This window comes from Natrix helvetica, assembly GCF_964273705.1.
Source record: "Natrix helvetica genome assembly, chromosome: Z".
Taxonomy (NCBI): domain Eukaryota; kingdom Metazoa; phylum Chordata; class Lepidosauria; order Squamata; family Natricidae; genus Natrix; species Natrix helvetica.
The window spans coordinates 1,435,789-1,453,782 of record NC_138554.1 but is presented as its reverse complement, the minus strand read 5'-3'; the positions used below and the strand labels follow the sequence as shown (position 1 = coordinate 1,453,782).

Here is a 17,994-nt window from a genome sequence, read left to right as displayed (position 1 = left end):
GTCATGCCAATGCAGTGACCAGATCGGAGCTGTAAACTTTCCAAAATTTTAAGTTTCCATCGCTCTTTCCTGCCCTCTAGCAGAGACAGGGAGATTTGCAAGCTAAAAGTGAGGAATACACAAAGCCAGAGAGAGGGGGGGGGCTGGTAGTTCTTGACTTACAACAGCTTGATTCACTTAACAACCATGTTACTTAGAACTGCAGTGATTCACTTAACAACTGTGTCGAGAACTCTCGTAAAATGGAGCAAAACCCATTTAATAACAAATGTCTCATTTAACAACATAGATTTGGGGGGCGGTTGTGGTTGAACGTTGAGGATTACCTGTATTTTCCAGACCTCCCGGGGGGGGGGCATAGGAGAACAGAGCCCCTCCCTCACCTGGCTGTGTATCTGTGATTTATATTTTTGTGTAAAATCAGGGTTTATTTCCTTTTTTGCGGGGGAAATGCCCCTTGGGGAACTAATGGCTACAGAATTCACTTAACAACAGTCGCAAAAAATCTGGTCAGTCACACGGGTGACTCGCTATACGACCATCCCAACAGCAATTCATTATGGTCGTAAGTCAAGGACTGCCAATATTTATTCTATTTTTCCTGCATTGGTCATGTTTCTCAAACCAGGATGCTGTCCTTCCCTGAGGTCTCAGCCCATGATAAACCATGATAGTTTACTTAAATGGTTTTATAATATGCTTCTGCTTCCAATCCGTCCCGAGATGGCAATGGGAGACATGTGGGGAAACTCCAGTCCAGGTTTTCCTGGTGAACCACTCCCTAAAGCCTCGCTAGAGAGAGTGAGCTAGCTTCAGAGAAAACCTGGGCTGGATTACCGCTGTGGATTCAGAGCTGTAATTTCGCCCTTGGCCTCTAGATGTCAGGCTCGCCGCAAACTTAGCTTTTGTATTTACAAAACTTCCCCAAACTTCCTTTTCTAATGTTAATCAGAATAAAGTTTGCACATCTGGATTGAAAACATCCAGCGGTTTTGTAGCATCGCTGTGAGAAGCTAGCCAAATAGTGGAATAAATTGAAATTTTATTAGACAGATGTAACTTTTTTTAATGTAAGTTAGTTTTTTAAAAAAATTTGGCACATTTAAGACAGGTGGACTTCAACTCCCAGAATTCTCCAGCCAGCATGGCTGGCTGGGGAATTCTGGGACTTGAAGTCCATGTGTTTTAAAGTTGTGGGATTTGGGAATCATTGATCTAAATAAATATTAGATTTGAGTTAACAGCCCTAAGCCCTAACTCTGTCTTGGAGATTTGGCAATTTTAATCTCATTTTATATTTAGAATTGCTTTTAACCTCTCTGTTTTTACTATATTGCCAGGCAGGCACCCAGAAGTACTTTGCAGAAGGAGATAAGCAGCATATAAATTTAATAATTAGACTAACACCGAAGAATTTCAACTGTTTTTATTCAAAGGCATTCTCTGATTTGCGGGATTCTATCAATAATTCCATTTTTAACAACAAAGTTTCCCCCGTTGGAGCTGATCTTACTTCTGAAAATAGAGGATTTGCAACCTGGTAATCTGTAAATTCTTTAAATTGAGGTCTTTGAAAAGTTAGGTTGTTTCATCTGAAATCGTGTAGGTTCTCCTGCTTGAGCAGGAGGCTGGACTAGAAGACCTCCAAGGTCCCTTCCAGCTCTGTTATTCTGTCATTTCAATGTCTATAGCAAATTATTAATACCAAATTTAAATTTTCATAGCAAATTGTGCAGGAGGCTGGACTAGAAGACCTCCAAGGTCCTTTCCAACTTTGTCATTCTGTTATTTCAATGTCTATAGCAAATTGTTGATAGCAAATTTCAATGGGGCTGGACTAGAAGACCTCCAAGGTCCCTTCCAGCTCTGTTATCCTGTTATTTCAATTATAGCAAATTATTGATAGCAAATTTCAATTTTTATAACAAATTGAGCAGAAGGCTGGACTAGAAGACCTCCAAGGTCCCTTCCAACTCTGTTATTCTGTTATTTCAATGTCTACAGTAAATTATTGGTAGCAAACTCCCGTACGGTACTTGGTAATTGCTAAATTTTGCGGACAACGGGAGGAAGGGATGGCTGGACCTTGACCAACATTTCTCAGTTGTTTTAAGTTGTGTGGACTTCAACTCCCAGAATCCCCCTGCCATCTCTTTCCCCTCCCCCACTTCGCCGAAGTCAAGTTATATCACGTTCACCTCGTACCCACCGTCTGCTAAGAAAGCTACCCTATCCAAAATAAAATGCGATCAAGGAATTGTACCGCATTTGCTCTTCTTTATTTATTCATTTAGTGACCATTCCAAGGGCACTGAACAATCGTGACCTATGACCTTACGACCATGGCAGGGTCGTCGTCGTCCCGGGGTCACAGGATCGAAATCCAGACACTTGGCAATGGAGTCATTTTTACGACGGTCGCAGAGTCCCAGGGTGAGGCGATCCCCTTCGGACGAGCCAAATCCAGAGGGGAAATTCAGCCGGTTCGGATCGGTTCGCTCGAACCGGTTGCAGAAATCACAGGTGGGTTAGCTCTACGCTGTCCTATTTAGGCACGTCTTTGAGGCCGGCTGCATGCGCGGAAAGCATGTGGGTGAGCAATGCGCATGCATGGAAGGGCGGGCACATGCAAGGAAGGGGTGCAAGTGTGCACCTGCAAAGGAAGCGGGCATGCGCAGGGCGAACCAGCGGTAACAAAATATGAAACCCACATGTCCACGTGGAAGCCAGATTCGCTTAACGACTGTGTGACTCCCTTAACACCTGCAGTGATCCGCTTAGCAACAGTGGCAAGAAAGATCATAAAACTCACTTAACCACTGTTTCGCTTAGCCACAGAAACTTTGGGCTCCGTTGCGGTCGTAAGTCAAGGATTACCCATGCTTCCCAAAACCGGGGAAGTTGGCCCAGGAGAATGGACACCCCCCCCCCATTCACCTGGCTGTGGTGTTCCTCCGGTGATTAGCCAAATTGGGGGGGGGGGACACTGCCTGGATTCCCGCCGTCCCTACTCCTTTAATCCGGCAGCCGAATGTTTGACATTTGCTGGATGTGTCTGCATCTAAAAATAAGGCGCTCAGCTCCATGTGCTCAAGATCGTATTTCGTGTGCTGGCACGATGGAATCTTTCGCACTCGGGATTCCGGGAAGACTGGCGGGCAGCCGTATGGCGTATCTGCCAATCGGCGGGATTTTTGGCTAGAAAGATGGCATCTTTTAAGCGCGCTTGTCCTCACCCCTATAGGAGGCAGGGGGGGGGGGGAAATGGGAATTTATTTTGATTTCCTGAGCCAAGAACTGTGAAGATAAACTACTCCTGCCCAGGAGGCTCTAGGCGCACCGATCTATAGTTTAGTTGGTTTCCTTATCTAGATTCAGCAAGGGCACTGGGCTAGAAAGTCAGGAGCGGGTAAATTCTAGTCCTGCCTTATGCGTGAAAGCCAGGCAGGGACTCCTTCGCGCCAAGGAGACGGTGAGTTCTAGTTCCACCCTTGGCAAGAAAGCCGTGTGGCTGACTTTGGGCCAATCGCCAGGTTTCGGTGAGTTCTAGTCCCGCCTTAGGCACGAAGGTCAGCTGGGTGGCTTTGGGCCAGTCCTTCTCCCTCAGACCGATCCACCTGACAGGGTTGTTGTAGGTAAAATAGGAGGGATAAGGAGCATTAGGTATGTTCAGCCGTTACTGAATTACTGAAAAAATAATAATGGCGGAATAAAAATCTAACAGATCTCCGCAGAGAGAGAGAGAGAGATACAATGAATGGAGGATGGATGGATGGATGGATGAGAGATAGATGGGATATATATAGATAGATGATAGATGATGATAGATAGATAGATAGATAGATAGATAGATAGATAGATAGATAGATAGATTATGATAGATGATAGTTGGATGATAAATAATGATAGCTAGACAATAGATTAGGTAGGTAGGTAGGCAGACAGACAGAGAAACAGACAGATGGATGATAGATGATGGATGGATGGATGGATAGATTGATAGATTAATAGATGACAGGTGAATGGATGGATGGATGGATGGATAGATAGATAGATAGATAGATAGATAGATAGATGATAGATAGAAGACAGGTGGATGGATGGATGGATGGATGGATAGATAGATGATTGATAAATGACAGGTGAATGGATGGATGGATGGATGGATAGAAAGATAAGTAGATTATGATAGATGATAGTTGGATGACAAATAATAATAGCTAGACAATAGATTAGGTAGGTAGGCAGACAGACAGAGAGACAGACAGATGGATGATAGATGACGGATGGATAGATGGATAGATAGATAGATTGATTGAAGACAGGTGGATGGATGGATGGATAGACAGATAGACAGGCAGACCCATCAATCACCACTCTTCCTGCAAGCGCCTGGCCAAGGGACGGCCTCTCCCACCGGTGACCCCCCCTGGCAGGCGCTGGGCCTGACTAACAGCTGAGAAACCAGACACTCCGGGATGAAAGCCGAGGCCGAAGGGAACCAAGCCGAGCACCAGCCGGTCTCCCACCCCCCACCCCCCACCAAATCAACCGAAAGGGCAGACCCAGGAGGGGGGCGGAGGGGGGGGAGCCTGGCTCGTCCCTCGGACACGTGCGAAGGGTCTCTCCGTCCTTGCCCAGCGCAGGCCGAACGTGAGTCCAGGCGCAGGACGCAGCGGCTAAAAAGGCCACGGCTATTTTGAGCGGTGGGAACGGCCGCGTAAAATCCGGGGTGGGGGGTGAGTGTGGAGAAATCATTCCAGGCGGTCCCCAGTTAATGACCACTCGCTTAGCGACCGTTTAACGACCACTCGCTTAGCGACCGTTGGACCATTGGACTCGCTTAGCAACCGTTGGAAGTCACAATGCCCCCAGGCAAAGCGATTTACGACCGGTCCTCAGACTTACGACCATCGCAACATGCCCCGCAGTCACGCGATCCAAGTTGTGCCTTAATTTTTTAATGACGGTAGCAGACGCCCCCCCCTCCTTGTGACCGTCGCAGCAAGCAAATTCCGAAAGGGGAGCCGGCTTCGTTTAATGACCACGTGCTCCGCATATCAACCGCGGCAGCTTTGCTTAACGGGCAACAAAGATTGTGAACTCGGGGTTGTGACTCGCGTCACAACCGCTGGGATTGCTGGCCTGCATTGTGGTCATAAGTCGAGGACTGCTTGTGCGATGATCGGACTGAGACCACTGAGGCTTCCAACATCAAGAGAATTGTTCGGTGTACGGAGTCCTCGACTTACGACCGGAACTGAGCCCAAAATGTCCATTGCTAAGCGAGACAGTTGTGAAGCGAGCTTTGTCCCAGTTTACGACCTTTCCTGCCCCATCACTAAGTGAATCACCATGGCTGTTAAGTGAATCCTGCAGGTTGTTAAACGAATCCTGCTTCCCTCCACCCTTTGACACTGCTGGTCAGGTCGCAAAAGGGGATCACGTGACACCTCCCCCCCCGGGACACTGCGACCGTCATAAATACGAGTCAGTAGCCAAGCGTCCGAATTTTGATCACGCAACCACGCTGGGATGCCGCAATGGTCGTTAAGTGTGAAAAATTGTCCCAAGTCCCTTTTTTCAGTGCCACTGTACTTCCAAATGGCCACTAAGCGAATGGTCATAAATCGAGGACTACCTGTTGTAGATTTGGGGGTGGGGGAACAGAGCCAAAAAGCCCAAAGCCCCAGAGAAATAACTATCAAGTGAACCGTTTGACTCCTTAAAGGGAAAAATATTCCACCAGAGGCTGCGTTTTAACCGATCCAAAAAGCGGGTTGGACTAGATGACCTCTTGAGTCTCCTCGCCAGACAAAGGCAGACGCCTCTATTTCTCTGATGAGAGATGCCAAACTAATTTGGAGTCCAAATTGGCCAGGATTTGGGCTTGGTGGGGGGGCTTTTCTTCCCTTCCACATGAGCCCCCCACCCCCTTAAGCACCTGCTCCCCACCCACTCAATTTAGGCAAAAGCCAGGACCCTCGCACTCGGCCCCAGTTGGTTCGGCCAGAAGGTTATTTTGGGAGCCAGCCTTGGTGCCCTAAGTTGGCTGCAGCTCCCCTGGGGAGGGGGTAAGGCGCAGGGGGGTGGAGATCTGAAGGGCACACACATGGGGGGGAGGGTCTTTCTCTAAATGCCCCCCACCCAAGCAAACACAAGACCTGTTTAAGGAGGAGAAAGGGATATATAGACAGTCCTCCCCCTTCCTTCCCTTCCTCTGTTTTTGTCCCGGGGCTCAGGTTACGTAGCCCCTCTGCCCCCCACTCCCCACGGCCTGCGGGCAGCTGTACCATCCCGTGACCACAGTGCAAGGGTGGCACGTCATGAACTCCCCCCCCCCCGTCCCACCCCTGCCTGCTTTCCCCTGGGGGGGCTCAATCATCGGGCTTCAGCTGTTGCGCGAAGGGGGCAGGCTGTCCCACGGGGTTTTAGGAGTTGGGGGCCGCCTAAAGAGGAGGGGGTTAAAAACTGCCAGGTTTGGTGTCATGAGGTGCCAGGTAGATTTTGGGGGGGGGACCCCCAACAATGCTACCTTAACCAGTGCAATTATATCCACCATGTGTTGGTTGATTTATCATTTACTTATGTGTTGTTCTCTTAGTTGTTCTTTTTTTCTGTATGATTCCTTTATTCCTTCTTGATCTATTGTCCTTATTGTTCTTCCTTTCTTTTGGGTTTATTCATTCTTTGTTTCTTACTTTAAGTTATTCTTTATTTACTATTTATTAAGTTATTATTTATTTTATTGCCTGTCTGATTGTTTAGGCATCGTTTACAGTTGTTTGCTTATTCATTGTTCTTTTATTGATTCTTTATTTCTTCTTCAGTCATTTGTACTTTATCATTTGTTATTCATTGTTCTTTATTCATTCTTTGTTGTTTGCTTAGTTATTCATTATTTATTATTCACTAGTTTATACATGATTTATTTTATCTGTCTTTGTCTCTATCATCTATTTCTATCTATCTATTTACCTACCTATCCATCTATCTATCTATCAACTATGTATCAACTATCATCTATCCATCCATCCATCCATCACCATCCATCACCATCCATCCATCTCTACTTATCTATCATCTAGGTATCTCCATCCATCCATCCATCCATCCATCCATCCATCCATCCATCCATCCATTCCTCCTCCCTCTCTACCTCTACCTACTTACCTCCCTCCCTTCCTTCCTACGTCTTATCTATCTATCTATCTATCTATCTATCTATCTATCTATCTATCATCTATCTATCTATCTATCTATCTATCTACCTACCTACCTACCTACTTACCTGCATACCTACCTATCTCCCTTCATCCATCTCTATCTATCTATCATCTATGTATCTCCATCCATCCATCCATTCCTCCCTCTCTCTCTACCTATTTACCTCCCTCCCTTCCTCCCTGTCTAATCTATCTATATCCATCCATCCCCCACCCACCCATTCATAGCATCCGTCTGTCTCTCTCTGTCCGTCTATCAATCCATCCGTCCGTCCACCCACCCATCAATTCATATCATCTGTCTGTCTGTCTGTCTATCTCCCTCCCTCCATCTCTACCTATCTACCTACCATCTATGATAGATGATCTATCATCTATGTATCTCCATCCATCCATCCATTCCTCCCTTCCTCTCTACCTACTTACCTCCCTCCCTGTGCAATCAATCTATCATCTATCTATCTATCTATCATCTATCTATCTATCTATCTATCTATCTATCTATCTATCTATCTATCTATCATCTATCTATCTATCTATCTATCTATCTATCTATCTATCTATCTACTTATCTCCATCCATCCATCAGTACCTATCTACCTACCATCTACCTATCTATCATCTCTCTCTCTCTTTCTCCCCTCCCTCCCCTCCCTCTCCTGGAAGTCGATATTCCGTACTTATCCTTCCCCTCCCAGCAGCCCCTTTTCATTCCCTAATGGCGACCCGATCCACGTGGAAACCTGTCATACCTGGCTGGGTTGGTGTGAATGGGGGGGGGGAGATGCAGATCGCGGAATGGACAGTAATACCAGTATTATTATCTTCCTTATGGCTGAGGATCGGTGGCTCCAGGAAAGCCGAAAGAGTAGGGGTCTCTCGCCGCCCCCGCGTCCCTCGCCCCCCCCCTTTCCAAGCTCTGCCCTTCCTCCCCGGGGGGCGGGACCAATGAGCGCCCGAGGGCGGGGGCATCAGGGTGCCCTGGCCAGCCCTGGCCGGAGCCCGGGACTGGCCAGCCGGGCAGCGGGACCCCCCCCGCTCGCTGCTTTCCAAGCGCTTCCTGGCCTCGCGGGCAGCAGCAGCCCCTCTCCAGCCTTGGGACTTAAACTCGAACGACCGCGACCACAGGCGACCCCAGCCTCAAAAGATGCCAGCCGGCTTCCAGCAGATCCGAAGGGAAGAGGAAGAGGAGGAGGAGGAGGAGGCGATGAAGGTGATTTTGGGGGTGGGGGTGGTACGGGGGTGAGAGGAAGACTACGAGGTCGGGGGCGTCATCTACCTTTCTAAAAAGCCACCCCTCCACCCCTATTTTCTCCGGGCGAAGGGAGCGTACGGGAAAGCCTTCGGAGCGATGCCGGCGCCCGAGGGCGCGCTCTTGCAAATGGCTTCGGGAACAGGGGATTTCTTCGTTTCTTCCCCCCCCCCCCCCATTTGTGCCTTCTGCGAGGCGGGGAGGGGGCTACAGCTGGTTCTCGGTGCCACTGAGCACGTGCAAAGGGCTTTGCCGGACTCCCCCCCCCCCACTACATCTCAAATGTTTCCCATGTCAGCTGTCAAATTCGCATTTCAGCATGACTTTGGCATGTGGGAAAAATCAAATTAAAAATTGGCCCGGACATGTTTTTCCTGCTAGAAATCGGGGCCTGGCATGTTTGAGTTCTCCCAGTTCCTCATTTTCCTCATCTGAGGTTTATGGGCTGTCCGGGAGTTGATTTTACCCAGATACAGATTAACAAGAGGTGGAAGGGACCTTGTAGGTCATCTAGTCCAACCCCGCCGGCCTACACCCCCCCCCCCGTCTCTTCTTGAAAGAGGGACAGCTGAGCAGGTTGTGAGGAGGGAGCCTGGGTGGTCAGGGAAAGGAGGCCTTGAATCTGGGTTTTATCCGGATCGATAAATCTGAAACGGCAAGTTTCTAGACCTCATGAAGTTCAGGCATCTGTTAAAGAGGGCGTTTTTATCCATTTATGGGGTAGTTGTGTGGTCACTTGTTGGCGGTGCCGCACCAAGGAGCATTTTTCTTGCAGAAATACCACATGGGCCAGTACTCGACTTACGACGGTTCACTTAGTGACCGTTGAATGTTCAAACGGCACGGGGAAAAAGTGACCCTGGACCGTTTTTTCACACTTAACAACCATTGCAGCAGCCTCGCGGCCACTTGATCCAAATCCAGACACCCCTTTGTGACAGATTTCACATTATGACGGTCGCAGTGCCCCTGGGTGATTCCCTTTGGCGACCTTCAGACAAGCAAGTGGGAAGCTGGGTTCGCTTAACAATCGGGTGACTCGGCTCACAATGGCTGTGATTCACTTAATGGTGGCAAGGAAAGTCGTAAAGTGGGACAAAAAATGTTTCGCTTAGCAACAAATGGGGGTGTGTCCATTGAGGTCATAAGTCGAGGACTACCTATGGTTGTGATTTTCAGCTTTGCCCCATAAGTAGGGGAGGGGCAAGGGCAGTCCTTTTGAAATGACTACCTTACCAATGTGGCTCAACCTTGGGAAGTTTAAGCCGTGTGGACTTCAGCTCCCAGAATTCCCTGCCCACGGGCATGTCCTCCACCAAAGTGGTGAAACCAGGCACGATTCATTGAGCGACCGCCACACTTAGTGACAAAAAGTCCAAAAGCAGTAGAAGGAGACTTGGATAGCTACTAATCAGAAATAGCATAGGGGGCCTGCGAGAGCAGGGGGTCAGACTAGATGACCTCCATGGTCCCTTCCCACTCTTGTTATTGTTAAAAAGCTGCAGTCTTTGACTTACAACCGCAGTGGAGGCCCAAATGTCTGTTGCTAAGTGAGTTTTGCCCTATTTTATGACTTTTCTTGCCACCGTTGTTAAGTGAATCAGTGCAATTGTGAAGTCAGTCACACGGTTGTTAAGTGAATCCAGCTTCCCCATGGACTTTACTGGTCAGAAGGTCGCCATAGGGGATCACGAGATTCCCCCAGGACGCTGACACCGTCGTAAATATGAGTCAGTTGCCAAGCGGCCGAATTTTCACCATAGGGATTCGGCGACGGTCATAAGTGTGAAAAATGCTCCCAAGTCATTTTTCTCAGAGACATTGTAAATTTGAATGGTCACGAAATGGACAGTTGTAAGTCGAGGACTATCAGTAGGTGCAAATGATCTGCGGTTAGGTGTGGAAGCCAATGAAAGATTAATATCATTTTGAGTTATTCATTCATTTAATTAATTAGATTAATTAAAATGTTATTAATGTTTCCTGATTTACATCCATAATTTCTTAGCTTTTACATGTCTGTTTCTAAAACCTGGAGTTTTTAAGCAATATCCTTTACTTTGAAATATTTGTTCGTTTGCTTGTTTAGAAATTGATAGATGATAGATAGATAGATAGATAGATGATAGATAGATAGATAGATAGATAGATAGATAGATAGATAGATAGATGATTGATAGATAGATAGATAGATAGATAGATAGATAGATAGATAGATACTGCTCAATAGACAGACACAGACAGACAGACAAAGAGAAAGATGATAGATAGACAGACAGGCAGGCAGGCAGGCAGGCAGACAGACAGAAAAATGATAGATAGATAGATAGATAGATAGATAGATAGATGATAGATAGATAGATATAGAATGATCGATCGATAGACAGAAAAAGATGATAGATAGATAGATAGATAGAGATAGATAGATAGATGATAGATAGATAGATAGATAGATAGATACATAGACAGAGAAAGATGATAGATAGATAAGATAGATAGAGGAGAGAGAGAGATGATAGATAGATAGATGATAGATAGATAGATAGATAGATAGATAGATAGATAGATAGAGAAAGATAGAGAAAGAAAGATAGATAGATAGATAGATAGATAGATAGATAGATAGATAGATATAGGAGAGAGAGAGAGAGAAAGATGATAGATAGATAAGATAGAGGAGAGAGAGAGAGAGAAAGATAGATAGACACAGAGAATGATGATAGATAGATAGTTAGATAGACAGACAGAGAAAGATGATAGATAGATAGAAAGATAGATAGATAGATAGATAGATAGACAGACAGACACCGAGAATGATGATAGATAGATAGATGATAGATAGATAGAGATAGATAGATAGATACATAGACAGAGAAAGATGATAGATAGATAAGATAGATAGAGGAGAGAGAGAGATGATAGATAGATAGATAGATAGATAGATAGATAGATAGATAGATAGATAGATAGATAGATAGATGATATAGGAGAGAGAGAGAGAGAAAGATGATAGATAGATAAGATAGAGGAGAGAGAGAGAGAGAGAAAGATAGATAGACACAGAGAATGATGATAGATAGATAGTTAGATAGACAGACAGAGAAAGATGATAGATAGATAGAAAGATAGATAGATAGATAGACAGACAGACACAGAGAATGATGATAGATAGATAGATAGATAGATAGATGATAGATAGATAGACAGAGAAAGATGATAGATAGATAAGATAGATAGAGGAGAGAGAGAGAGAGAGAGATGATAGATCGATAGAGGAGAGAAAGAGGATAGATAGATAAGATAGATAGAGGAGAGAGAGAGATGGTAGATAGATAGATAGATAGATAGATAGATAGATAGATAGATAGATAGATAGATAGAAAAGAGAGAGAGAGAGAAAGTTGATAGATAGATAAGATAGATAGAGGAGAGAGAGAGAGATGATAGATAGATAGATAGATAGATAGATAGATAGATAGATAGATAGATGATAGATAGAGAAAGATAGATAGATAGATAGATAGATAGATAGATAGATAGATAGATAGATATAGAAGAGAGAGAGAGAGAGAGATGATAGATAGATAAGATAGAGGAGAGAGAGAAAGATAGACACAGAGAATGATGATAGATAGATAAGATAGAGGAGAGAGAGAAAGATAGATAGACAGACAGAGAAAGATGATAGATAGAAAGATAGATAGATAGATAGATATGGAGAGAAAGAGAGAGAGAGAGAAAGATGGTAGACAGAGATAGATAGATAGATAGATAGATAGATAGATAGATAGATAGATAGATAGATAGATAGACAGACAGACAGACAGACAGAGAAAGATGATAGATAGATAAGATAGATAGAGGAGAGAGAGAGAGAGAGATGATAGATCGATAGAGGAGAGAAAGGATAGATAGATAAGATAGAGGAGAGAGAGAGATGGTAGATAGATTGATTGATTGATTGATAGATAGATAGATAGATAGATAGATAGATAGATAGATAGATAGATAGATAGATAGATAGAAGAGAGTGAGAGAGAAAGTTGATAGATAGATAAGATAGACAGAGGAGAGTTAGAGGAGAGAAAGATGATAGATAAGATAGAGGGGAGAGAGAGAGAGGGAGAGAGAAAATAAGCCATAGGTTTGAGGTCCCAGTGGGTGTGAAAGGGGGTGCAAAGTGTGTCCCCCGTGAAAGCAACATTGCTGGCCAGCTTCTTCATAGATTGTGGGTGTGTTCTTTGTGCATCGCACTGGAAGGAATCCATTGTGTTGACATTGTGTTAGGAGGCTGGACAGAAATCTCTGCCCCCCCCCACGCCCTCCCCAACTTACACGTGTGAGTGTGTGTGTGAAAGTGTGTTGTGTTTTCCTTGGGGCAGGGTCCCCGTGTGACTTTCCGTGTGCCAGCTGTGCTTAGAACTCCTGTCGCCCTCCGAGACCTTTTTCCTTGAGGCTGCAGTGAAGTCGGTTTCTAAAAATGGCTCTTGGGGGTTTCAAGTCCCCCCCACCCCCACCCCCACCCCCCACCAGGAAAGCTCTGAGGTTGCCCTGCTGGGGGTGTTTTCCCTTCCCTCTCTCCCTCCCTTTCATGTTTTCCTTCCTTCCTCCCTCCTCCTTCCTCCCTTTTTTCCTTCCCTCCTTCCTTCCTTCCTTCCTTCCTTCTTTCTTTCTTCCTTCTGTCGTTTATCCCTAACTCACTCACTGCCCCTCCCTCCCCCTCTCTCTCCCTCCCTCCCACTCCATTTCTTCCTTCCTTCCTTCCCTCCATTCCTTCCTTACTTCCTCTCTCGTATTTTTTCTGGTATATTATTTTCCTTCCTTCCTTTCTTCTCTCAGACTTTTTCTCTCTTTTTTAACCTTCCTTTTCCTTCATTTTTTCATCCCTGCCTCGTTCCCTTCCTTCACTCTCCTTCCTTCCTCCCTCCCTCCTTTCTTCATACTTTTTCTTTCTTTTTTCAATCTTCCTTTTACTTCCTTTCCCCGTCCCTCCTTTCCTCCGCTCTCCCCCCTTCCTCCATCCCTCCCTTCATTCCTTCCTTCTCTCCATTCACCTTCGTTCCTTCTCTCGCTCCTTTCTTCTCTCATTTTTTTTCTGTTTTCAACCTTCCTTTTACTTCCTTTCTCTCTCTCTCTTCCCTCCCTTTCTTCCTCCACTCTCCATCCTTCCCTCCCTCCAATCTTCTTCCCTCCCTCCCTCCTTTCTTCTGTCACTTTTTCTTTCTTCTTTCAGCTTTCCTTTTCCTTCCTTTCTCCCTCTCTCCCTTTCTACCTCTTCCCTTCTCCTTCCTTCCTTTCTTCTCTCATACATTTTCTTTCTTTTTTAACCTCCCTTTTCCTTCGTTTTTTCCTCCTTCCCCCCTTCCCTCCAACCCTTTCTTCTGTCCCTTTTTCTTTCTTTTTTCAACCTTCCTTTTCCTTCCTTTCTCCCTCTCCCTTCCTTCCTCCTTCCCTTCTCCTTCCTTCCCTCCTTTCTTCTCTCATACACTTTCTTTCTTTTTTCAACCTTCCTTTTCCTTCCTTTCTCCTTCCCCCTTTCTTCTCTCATACATTTTCTTTTTTTTAACCCTTTTCCTTCATTTTTTCCTCCTTCCTCCCCTCCCTCCCTCCCTTTCTTCTGTCCCTTTTTCTTTCTTTCTTTCAACCTTCCTTTTCCTTCCTTTCTCCCTCTATTCATTCCTTTCTCCTTCCCTTTTCCTTCCTTTCTTCTCTCATGCATTTTCTTTCTTTTTTAACCCTTTTCCTTCGTTTTTTCCTCCTCCCTCCCCTCCCTCCCTCCTTTCTTCTCTCTTTTTCTTTCTTTCTTTCAACCTTCCTTTTCCTTCCTCCCTCCCTCCCTCCCTGAAGCCTGAAAGTTTCAGGTTTCTTCTGGATGCTTACTGCTGTGTTTATCCAAGCACGACAAATGGCACACACAAACAGACACACACACACAAACAGACACAGGGAGTCCTCCCTCGTCCTCGAGTGACCTTCAAAGAGTCTCAAGGGTGCCTTGCAGGCCGTGTGCGGAAGCCGGGTGTTGGGGCGTCTGCTGCCCGGCTGTGTTTGTGTGTTTGTGTGTGTGTGTGTGCGTGTGTGTGTGTGTGTGTGTGTGTGGTTGCTATCCAGCAGAAAGAAACATACTTTGGGGTGGAAAAAAACTCGTTTTCCGTCTCTGCCGGAGTCTGCTCTCTCTGCCCCAGCACGCTCTGGGGAGGGACGTCCAAAGGCCAGCTCAAAGATTGCCTAAAATAGACAAAAATGCACACAATGACTCACAAAAAGACAATGTCCCTCTGAGCATGCGCAGAGAGCCTCCCCCCCCCCCCGCCTTCAACAGATGGATAATAAAGGTGCTAGAATACAGCCACTTTACGACCAGGGGGACTTCAATTCCCAGAATTCCTGAGCCAGCTGCGACTGCAGCTGGCTCAGGAATTCTGGGAGTTGAAGCCCCCCCGGTCGTAAAGTGAGGATGAGCCCTGCAGGCGGTCCTCGTTTAGTGACCGTTCGAAGTTCTCAACGGCGCTTGAGCAACGGGGGACTTACTTTTCACACTTGCGACCCGTTGCAGCCTTCCCCGTGATTTGCATTCGGAGGGCTCGCATTTATGACGGTTGCAGTGTCCCGGGGTCACCCACTGGCGACCTTTCCGTCACGGGGTGTCAATGTGGAAGCCGGATTTGCTTAACGACCGTGGAGAGCAAAGTTGTACAAATTTGTGTGAAACGCCCTTAACAGATTTCGCGCTTAGCAACCTAAATTTTGAACTCTGCATCGGTTGTAAACCGAGGACTACATGTAATCCTTTCTTTCTTTCTTTCTTCTTTCCTTTCTTCCTTCCTCCCTTCTTCCCTCCCTTCCTTTCTTTCTTTCTTTCCTTTCTTTTTTCTGCCCTTCTTTCCTTTCTTTCCTTCTTCCTCACCCTTACTCCCTCCCTCCATTCATTCTTTCTTTCCTTCTTCCTTCCATTCTTCTTTCCTTCTTTCTTTCTTTTCTTCCACCTTTCCTTCTTCCTTCCTTCTTCCTTCCTACCATTTTTCCTTCCTTCTTTCTTTTCTTTTTCCTTCTTTCCTTCCTTTCTTCCTGTGTTTCTCCCTTTCTTTCTTTCTTTCCTTCCTTCCTTCCTTCTGTCCTTTCCTTTTTTCATTTCTTTCCTTCTTTCTTTCCTTGCTTCCTTCCTTTCTTTCTTTCCTTCTTTCCTTCCTTCCTTCCGTCCTTCTTTCTTTTTTCCCTTTCTTCCTTCTTTCTTTGCTTTCTTCCTGTCTTCCTTCCTCCCTTCCTTTTCTTCTTTCTTTCCTTGCTTCCTTCCTTGCTTCCTTCCTTCCTTTCTTTTCTTCCTCTTTCTTTCTTTCTTTCTTTCTTTCTTTCTTTCTTCCTCCCTCCCTCCCTCCTTTCTTTCTTCCTTCCTTCCTTCCTTCCTTCCTTCCTCCTTCCCCCTCCCTCCCTCCCTCCCTCCCTCCCTCCCTTCTTTCTTCTTTCTTTCTTTCTTTCTTTCTTTCTTTCTTTCTTTCTTTCTTTCTTTTTCTTTCTTATATATATTTCTTTTCCTGATGCTGCACAATGGTCCCAGGTTTCCTATCCACCCTGCCTGCCACTCCCTTTTTCCAGTTTAAAAGTTTGAGCTGATAACATTTTCCTCCTTTTTCCGCTGAACTGCTCGTTGGTTTTACGAGTGGAATCGCATGCGTGACACACGCCTGCACGCCTTGATGGGCATGTACGCCAGGAAGAGGTGCCCCCCTATCCCCCCCCCGCTTGCAGCACACGGCCTCTGGAGGAGATGCCTCCAAAATCATCCCACTGGGCTCCCTCCCCCGGGAACACAGCCAGCCCCCATCCCTGGGGGAGGGGGGAAGGGATTTTTCCAAGCGTTTTTCACACACACAACCGCGGTTGTGTAACTGTGAAAAATTCATATACCCGGCAACTGACTCATATTTACGACGGTTGTACAAATTTGGGCGAAATGCCCTTAACAAATTTCGCGCTTAGCAACCTAAATTTTGAACTCTGCATCGGTTGTAAACCGAGGACTACATGTAATCCTTTCTTTCTTTCTTTCTTTCTTTCTTTCTTTCTTTCTTTCTTTCTTTCTTTCTTTCTTTCTTTCTTTCTTTCTTTCTTCTTTCCTTTCTTCCTTTCTCCCTTCCCTCCCTTCCTTCTTCCCTCCTTTCCTTTCTTTCTTTCCTTCCTTTCTTTTTTCTGTTCTTCTTTCCTTTCTTTCCTTCTTCCTCACCCTTACTCCCTCCCTCCATTCATTCTTTCTTTCCTTCTTATTTATTTATTTATTTATTGAATTTATAGACCGCCCCCTCTCCCCGAAGGGACTCGGAGCGGTGTACAGACAGAGCTAAAAAACCATATACACAATAAAAAATATATTAGATACCCCCTTAAAAACGAATTAAATATAGAGTCTGCACAATAATAATAAAAATTAAAAACAGCTTAAAAGTCTACCCCTAAAAATTTAAAATACCGGCCAGGAGGATTGGAGATTAAAACTACGATTGGGCCAGGCCAGCTAATCGGAACAGGTGAGTCTTCAATTTTTGTCGGAAGGAGCGGAAGTCAGTGGTGGTTCTAATGTCGGGGGGGGGGAGGTCATTCCAGAGGGTCGGGCCCATCACAGAGAAGGCTCTACTCCTGGGCGCCGCCCGCTGGCATTGCTTAGTGGACGGCACCCGGAGGAGTCCCTCTCTGTGAGAGCGAATTGGTCGCAGGGATGTGTGGGGTAGGATCCGATCCCGCAGATAGCTAGGTCCTGTGCCATGGAGCGCTTTAAAGATGGTAACCAACACCTTGAAACGCACCCGGAAAGCCACAGGTAGCCAGTGCAGCCCGCGCAGGAGAGGTGTTATATGGGAGTACCTGGTACTACCCATGATTGCCCGCGCGGCCGCATTCTGGACCAGCTGTAGTCTTCGGGTGCATCTCAAGGGAAGCCCCATGTAGAGAGCATTGCAATAGTCCAGGCGGGACGTCACCAGCGCATGAGTGACTGTGCGTAAGGCATCCCGGTCCAATAGGGGACGCAATTGGCGCACCAGGCGAACCTGGTGGAATGCCCCCCTTGCCACGGCTGTCACATGGTCATCCATTGACAGCCGGGCATCCAGGAGGACGCCCAAATTGCGCGCCCGCTCCACGGGGGCCAGTTGTTCGCCCACAATGGCCAGTGATGGAATCCACTGGTTGAATCGGGGCGCCGGTATCCACAGCCCCTCCGTCTTGGAGGGGTTGAGTTTGAGTCTGTTACTGCCCATCCAGACCCGTACGGCCTCCAGACACCGGGACATCACTTCGACGGCCTCGTTGGGGTGGTTCGGGGTGGAGATGTACAGCTGAGTATCATCAGCGTACAGATGATACTCGACCCCAAAACCACAAATGATCTCACCCAGCGGCTTCATATACGTGTTGAACAGGAGAGGCGAGAGGACCGACCCCTGTGGCACCCCACAGGTGAGCGGCCTCAGGGTCGACCTCTGCTCCCCTGCCAACACACGTTGCGTCCGGCCGGAGAGGTAG

The 17,994-nt window shown here is 46.4% G+C and overlaps 1 protein-coding gene across 1 annotated transcript in view; it reads left to right on the top strand.

Moving 5' to 3' along the window:
• The first annotated feature begins 8,293 nt into the window (after positions 1-8,293).
• Positions 8,294-17,994, top strand: part of LOC309382106 (solute carrier family 2, facilitated glucose transporter member 4-like) — a 36,424-nt gene continuing 26,723 nt past the window's right edge. The window contains exon 1 of the mRNA XM_081933581.1: positions 8,294-8,439. Coding sequence (XP_081789707.1) covers positions 8,374-8,439 — 66 coding nt within the window. The 5' untranslated portion in view covers positions 8,294-8,373. The remainder of the gene's footprint in view (positions 8,440-17,994) is intronic.